The 7,788-nt window shown below is 34.9% G+C and overlaps 1 protein-coding gene across 1 annotated transcript; it reads left to right on the top strand.

Annotated features, from left to right (window-relative positions):
* The first annotated feature begins 1,084 nt into the window (after positions 1-1,084).
* LOC131063329 (ubiquitin-ribosomal protein eL40 fusion protein) lies at positions 1,085-7,527 on the top strand. Its single transcript, XM_057997110.2, has 5 exons — positions 1,085-1,281; positions 1,455-1,541; positions 1,722-1,824; positions 6,988-7,054; positions 7,197-7,527. Exons 1-5 carry the CDS (start codon positions 1,179-1,181, stop codon positions 7,221-7,223), a joined length of 387 nt encoding a protein of 128 aa, XP_057853093.1. The 5' UTR covers positions 1,085-1,178; the 3' UTR covers positions 7,224-7,527.
* The last annotated feature ends 261 nt before the right edge of the window (positions 7,528-7,788 follow it).

Genomic DNA, 7,788 nt, shown 5'->3' with positions numbered 1-7,788 from the left:
TCGACCATATATATGGGCTCCAGGAAGTTTCTCGAGGGTTACAAACGGGCCGACACCAAAAAGTTTATAACTAACTAATTAATAAAAAGGGCCCAAAATATATTATCAAGTACGAGGCCATACAATAAATTATTTAAATTGACTATTTAATTATATCGGGGACATTACATCTTTGCATATCTATCTCTATATCTCCATATTCCCTCTTCCATCTCTCTTCATCTCTATCTCATTATCTCATTATCTCTCTCTACCCCTACATATCTCCTCTCTAGCTCTCTCTACATATCACTTCACATGTCTCCCTCTCTATATATTTATCTGCCATCTCTATCTATCCTTTCTCCCCTCTCTCTCTCTCTCTCTCTCTCTCTCTCTCTCTCTCTCTCTCTCTCGCACGCACCCCTTCCCCCCCAATTGCAATAATTCGATCCTATTGGCAATGAACCTTGATTATCTCCTTGATTCAAAGGTTTTCTTTTAGTCATGTTTAGATCCATGTAAGTGGATACATAGTAGATTTGAAGCTATCACTTCTCCATTAAGGAAGTATTTGCACAAACAACATTATTTGCTAAATGATCTACCAATTGACGTCATATACTATGTACAAATTTATACGTTAAATAGACCAATTTTTTTCCCAAATGAACTTCCATACCTCTTCGACGTACCCATTTCACACCAAGATGCAGTTGCTATTTTTATCTCTCTCCTCTTCTATAACATGACGAAAACTTGATGCTATTGTTTAGAAATCTTTCTTATGAAAGAAATGGCTATACAACATAAAACATCTATTACAATATATTAATAATAATAATAATAATATAGGAAAGATATTAATATCTCGATGCATAAGAGTTGAATAGCCTTTCTAAAACATAGACCCCACCTTATACTCCTTTTAAAATTTCTAATAATTATTTTATTATAATCGACGTACAACATACGAATAGGTATATTCGCTCAATAATTAGTTTATTGAAATCGGCGTATTTATCAACAATTTACAACATACGAATTTGTATATTCGCTAACTAAATAATAAATATACCAGCCTTACATTAGGGTTAGGACTGAAACCCTAAAAGTAAGGCAATAAACATAAACATCTACCTATCTCCATCTTTCTCGACCCAAAGTTTTGTAGCGAAGAAGTTCGAGAGGTAACCAAGATGCAGATTTTCGTGAAGACCCTCACGGGCAAGACAATCACGCTCGAGGTCGAAAGCAGCGACACAATCGACAATGTCAAGGCTAAGATCCAGGACAAAGAAGGTTTAAAAACATTACAATACAATACTCAAATCCTCTTTTATGTTTTGAAGTCCACAGTTATGATTTTTTCATGTTACAAAAGATGAAATCATATTGCAGTGTAAATCTCCATCCTTACCATAATGGTTATGCGATCTGTATTCTCATTTTTATTTATATGTATCTTGTTGCAGGAATCCCACCAGACCAACAAAGGTTGATATTTGCGGGAAAGCAGCTAGAGGATGGCCGTACACTGGCCGACTACAACATCCAGAAAGGTCAGTATACCGTCTTGCATTACGGTTTTTGAATGAATTTTTTTGTAAAATTGTGTCTTTAATTTAGAACCTTTTTTTAATTCACGTAGGAGCTGTATTTTTCTCATGGGACCGCATTGCAGTCCTATGTATGTTTTGGGTGCTTTTTGTTTGGGCTGACGGGTTTGATGGGTTTTACAGAGTCCACTTTACACCTAGTATTGCGTTTGCGAGGGGGCATTATTGAGCCTTCTCTGATGGCACTGGCAAGAAAATACAATCAAGATAAAATGATTTGTCGGAAGTAAGTAATTTTATGTCTTTGATCTTACAGAAAATTCATTAACACATTCTTATTTTGAAAACTCTCGTTTATGCGTAAAGAATATCTCTTCAGCTAAATTTACCCAATCCCTGCCTCAACTTTTAGTGGTTTTGACCCGTCCATCTAGCCGGATGTGTTATATTACCCCAATTTCTCCTTTTTTTGATGTCTTCTACTATTTAACCCTGAAGCTCTGTTACTAGAACGGTGTTGTGTTTTGCACTGAAATTGGTTAGGGTTATATAATTATTTAATTCTAATTCTGACGAACTTTAACTTCAGATATAGTTTCCTTGACGATTACCATTTTTAAAATATAATTGAAAGAAGGGTGAGATGCGCAGACAAACTGATTGAATAACAACTAACAAGTATATTAGGTACCCTAAGTTGATTAACTTGTCTGAAAACGTGGTTAGAGAACAACATAGTTTCATTTTGTTTACAATCATAGCACAACTGACCTCTTTTCGCTACAATCAGAAACTAATGATCAATGAGGTATTGGCCATGTTGGATATATCCATACACCTAAACGCAGGCATTGAAGCTAAATCAATCTACTCTTTATAGATGTTAAAGCACCATAAAGCATAGTCACAATGAATCATTAATAAAAGAATATTTAAAATATTCTAACATCCCCTGTAATATGAAATCGGAGGATTTACAATACATTTAGTTTACTAGAACTAGTGCATAGACAATTAAGAGAATGATATGATGAATATCTTACCTTCATGATCACGACAAGCTCTACGAGACGCGCTTGTTGGTGAAAGTTGACAAACTAACTCTACATCAATGGCTTGGTGAAGATTTCTACCACTTTTTCCTCTGTCACAACATAGCCAATTGATATCTTCCGAAGTTCCAACAGCACAAACCATTTGATACTTGATCTTGATGTTTTTGGTCAACACATCTTTTGGCACATGCAAGTGATCTAGCTTCTCTTGCAACCAAATTTCTTCATTCAATGCTTAAGCCACTTCAATGTTTTCTGCCTCAGCTGTTGATTCTGAAACACTATTATGCTTCTTGGAAGACCCTGTGATTAAAAAATCTCTGAATATGAAAATATATCTTGAAGAACTCCTGCTTGATCTGTATCTGTGTAGCCTTTGAGAATGTATCCATCTCCTCGCTTGAGTGCAAATGCAAACTTAGGGTACCCTGTGTCCTTAGATAAATTTATATTGGGACCGCATGTGGTTTTGCTAACTTTCATATCCCCACATTCAAAATTGTTAATAATTGTTCAGCATTATTTGCAAATGAGACATGAGATGTGTATTGCTCTTGCCAAATTGTGTGAAGCCATAAAGCAATGAAGGAACTGTATATCTGTCATCTCATGCTATAAGGTTAACCACTTCTTTCTTTTGGTAATCTAATTATTATCGTTCCTTGTCAAAATGAGATCATTGACATGGAGAACAATAATGAAAATTATGGAGAACAATACTATGTATTTCATTACCAGTCTTCTTAAAATGTAGAGTGGGCTACTTTTCAAAGTTCTAATAATCCAATTGTTGAAGATATTGGCCAATCTTCTCAAGCAATGCACAAGGTGCCTGTTTCAAACCACATAACAACTTTACCAATCTACAAGCCAAATGTTCCATCTCTATCCTTAATGGTTTCTGAGAATCCAATTCTTCATGCCTTGCTGTTTCCCAATGCATTTTTTTCTTGGCTTCCTTGTGTATCTTTGGATCATATACAAAGATATACAAGTCTTCTTAAAACGTAGACTGGGCTGCTTTTCAAAGTTCTAATAATCCAATTGTTGAAGATGTTGGCTGATCTTCTCAAGCCATGCACAAGATGCCTGTTTCAAACCACATAACAACTTTTCCAATCTACAAGTCAAATGTTCCATGTTTATCCTTAATGAGTCTAGAAGGTTGCTGCATGGAAATATCTCCCTTTGAAATCACCATTAAAAACACACACACTTGACTTCCAAGTAATGCATTGACCATTCTTATTCTGCTGCAATTGCAAGAATTGTCATTACTAAATGAATCTAGGAGGTTGTTTATGACATCTCTTCCTTCCAATCAACATTAAGAAACACACTGTTCACATCCAAGTGATGCATCAACCACTTGTATTTTACTCCAATTGCAAGAACTGTCATTATTGTAGTGAACCTCGCAATTGGAGCAAATGTCTCATTATAGCCAATGCTTTCAGTATATGATTATACTTTGTTTACAAGTCTAGCTTTGTATTTGTCAATTTCCCCTTCTGATGTAACTTGGTCTTGTAGATCTGCTTACATCCAATAACCTTCATTCCTTTCAGTAGCCGACACATCTCCCAAGTCTAATGGTTTATGAGAATCCAATTCTTCATGCCTTGCTGTTTCTCAATGCATTTTGCTCTTGGCTTCCTTGTATATTTTGGATCATACAAATCATGTACCTTGGCCACTTGCAAACTAAATTTTGACTTGTATCTGAGACATCTACCTACAGGCATCACCAAAGGGTTTACTTGGCTCATTTAGGCATTTTTTGCAACTGCTAGAGGATTTTGGCCTATCCTATGTAATTTATTCCCCTTCTTCAATATGCTCAGTGGTTTGGATACCACTCCCCCTCTCATCAGTATTGTTATTAAGTTTCTTCTCGTTTGCATCAAGAACACGTGCATAAGCAATAGTCCAAAGACTCGTCAGTATTGCTATTAAGTTTCTTCTTGTTCTCATACATGTGCATAAGCAATACTCCAAAGACTTTGAGGTGAGACCAAGTGATGTTTTCTTCCTGGCAACTTTTGAGTTTGCAACATACACCTGGCTATTTTCATCTGTATATGCTTCTTTCTTTTAGCTACCCTGTTCTGTAGTGGAGTATAAACAACTTTTAGTTCTCTCAGAAAGCCATGTTGCTTAGGGAGGTTCATCTTCTGGATACTTTTATGAGTTTGATTCTCTTCTGCTTTGAAGACCTTAAAAACAAACCCAAGTCTTTTTGGTGAAGTCACCAATGAAGACCAAAAGATATTTGAAACACTATGAATTTACTGTTTGTGGACCCATCAAGTCACTGTGTACCAACTATCAAAGGTTTTTTGCTGATGCTTCCCATACAACTATTAGAAACAACCTGACATCTAGTGACATGTGGAACATCTTGCACCATATTATGCTCTTCTTTTTCTAGAAGGCAATACCTAAGTAATTGAGATATTCCAACCTCGCACACCACAAATGACGGGCATCATCAACTGAAGCAAGCAGTGCCTGATTATCCTTACTACAAATTAAAGTCATCAAAGCCACATGAATCTTAATGGTGCATGCTAAAAAAGTGAATGATAAAATTAAATGTTTTTGGGGCAAAATGTTATAATGTTTCAGTGACCAAATTTGTTGAATTCTTTGGCCAATATTCAGCAATCATGTGCTGAAAAACTTGGCAGTGAATTTTTCTGCATGTTACTAACCATGCCTATTTGACTTGTTATAATTGTTATGGTGGTTTTGTTTATTATATACATGGTATGTGGTATTCTGAACTTAATTCCTGTTTAGAGGCTGCAAATGTGTATTTAATTATGATTTCTATCACTATGAATTCTTTTTGTACAAATGTCTGCTAAACATTTTTTATTTATTTATTTGGCTCTACCCAAAACCGAACTGATAACGTAGTGTTTTAAAATTCAGAAATTTCAAATTTCTGGATGCTCAGAACTCAACAGTTGTAGGGGTCTGAGGGTCTCACTGTCATGTTCAACTTCTTGAACTGAGCAGTTCAGGAACCTGCTGTTGTAATCTAGGTATTTTTACAAATAATGTTTATCATATAACTGTACTTATTGCTTGGATTTACCTATAAGCATTTTATGTGAATTTAAATGTTAGAGCTTGAGTTCTACTATTACTGTTGATGATCATCCAATGGTTATTAGATTAGACAATGAAGGTTGCAATTAAGTGTTTTAAAATTCAGAAATTTCAAATTTCTGGATGCTCAGAACTCAACAGTTGTAGGGGTCTGAGGGTCTCACTGTCATGTTCAACTTCTTGAACTGAGCAGTTCAGGAGCCTGCTGTTAGAGCTTGAGTTCTACTATTGCTGTTGATGATCATCCAATGGTTATTAGATTAGACAATGAAGGTTGCAATTAAGTGTTTTAAAATTCAGAAATTTCAAATTTCTGGATGCTCAGAACTCAACAGTTGTAGGGGTCTGAGGGTCTCACTGTCATGTTCAACTTCTTGAACTGAGCAGTTCAGGAGCCTGCTGTTGTAATCTAGGTATTTTTACAAATAATGTTTATCATATAACTGTACTTATTGCTTGGATTTACCTATAAGCATTTTATGTGAATTTAAAGGTCAGAGCTTGAGTTCTACTATTGCTGTTGATGATCATCCAATGGTTATTAGATTTAGACAATGAAGGTTGCAATTAAGTGTTTGCACAGGCATGCTTGCTCTGGATAAATATGGTTCTATTGTCATCTTATACTTTTCACGTTATTTTGTTTAAATTCATTTATGGGGTAAAAATTTCTCCGTGGTCTTTGTTTAAATACTATTTTGGATACAAGCATTTATATACTGGGCAAATAATAATCTGAAGAAGCAGAAATGTTAAGAGCATCAGTTTTGTTTTGGCTGTTCATAATATGATCCATTGGTTATAGGTTAGATAAAGAAGGTTGACCTTTTTAGTACGATTTCAATAGTTGTTAGATTAGACAAAGAACTTGGCCATTTGGTACATGCAACCTGTTTGCATATGCATGTGTGCTCTGTATCAATATGTGGCCATAGTAATCTTATCCTTCTCAAATTATTCCTTCTGAATTTCAGGGTCTGGCATGCAAACACTGTGACCCATAATTAATTGATGAATTGTGTGGTGAATCAAGAAGTAAATTTTTGTTCTGTTTTCTATTTAGAAATTGGAACTCTATTTTCTATATTGAAAGCATTTCTTCTTCTTAGACATTCCAGCAGTATGCTGTTCAACTATATTGTGTACTTGTGTACTCATGTTTCGGAAACTGATAACTTAGGAGGGCATGTATCAAACCTCACATTAGTCTGTGTACTCATGTTTCAGTTCTCGATGAATTTGTGTTCTAATCATTTGATGTAACCATTTATCTTTAGGTGCTATGCCCGGCTGCACCCAAGAGCTGTAAACTGCAGGAAAAAGAAGTGTGGGCACAGTAACCAGGTGAGATTAGTCAAACCATTAGATGATCGGATTACTTTTTATTTCTCTCTTCGTTACATGCACTCCTCTTTTATTTGATTTTATATGTATTTAATTGTGTTACAAGTGTGTGATGCCTATTTATTTCTTCTTGTTTGCACAGCTGCGACCAAAGAAGAAAATTAAGTAGATTTGAAGCTTGGAGTATGGTTAAAGGCGAAGCAAACTATTGTTGTTCACCTTAAATTTGTGTTGACTTAAATTGAATTTTTTGTTCACAGTTTTGTTATTTGAAGTTAAGCTCGCTGTCTTCGGAGATTTAATGCATAATTTAAATTATCTTAGTAGTTAGTACAAAATGGCCATAGTCAGTGATGCTTTTTTTGTTACCAGTCTACAATCTGTTTTTCTATCTGACGGCAGTGAAATCCAAACATAAAATTGTTAGTATTCAATGTGTCTAATTTCATAAGTAGTCTTCTTGGGCTTTTAAATGTTGAAATGTCATTTCAATTAATGTTATCTTTTGTGATTTTTTTCCAAGTGCTTCGTTATAAATTGCTGATCAAAATTACAAATATACGAGGAATACTTATGTAATTTGTGATCTTGAGCTTTATGTGGTCCACTGAAATCTCATTTAGAAAATTTGAACTAATTTAATCTTTTACGATTTTTTATTCATTGATTTATTGAATTCAAATAAGGATTACGTAGATCTGTCCCCAACACTTTTTTATCAAATTGCAGAGCAG

Source organism: Cryptomeria japonica, chromosome 3, assembly GCF_030272615.1.
Source record: "Cryptomeria japonica chromosome 3, Sugi_1.0, whole genome shotgun sequence".
Taxonomy (NCBI): Eukaryota; Viridiplantae; Streptophyta; class Pinopsida; order Cupressales; family Cupressaceae; genus Cryptomeria; species Cryptomeria japonica.
Note: the sequence above shows the minus strand (reverse complement) of the source record. Positions and strands in the feature narration are given on the sequence as shown.

Coding starts and splice junctions, on each gene's coding strand:
- LOC131063329 (XM_057997110.2), top strand. CDS start 1,179: ATGCAGATTTTCGTGAAGACCCTCACGGGCAAGACAATCACGCTCGAG. Junction 1,542..1,721: donor CGACTACAACATCCAGAAAG/GTCAGTATACCG, acceptor TGGGTTTTACAG/AGTCCACTTTACACCTAGTA. Junction 1,825..6,987: donor GATAAAATGATTTGTCGGAA/GTAAGTAATTTT, acceptor ATTTATCTTTAG/GTGCTATGCCCGGCTGCACC.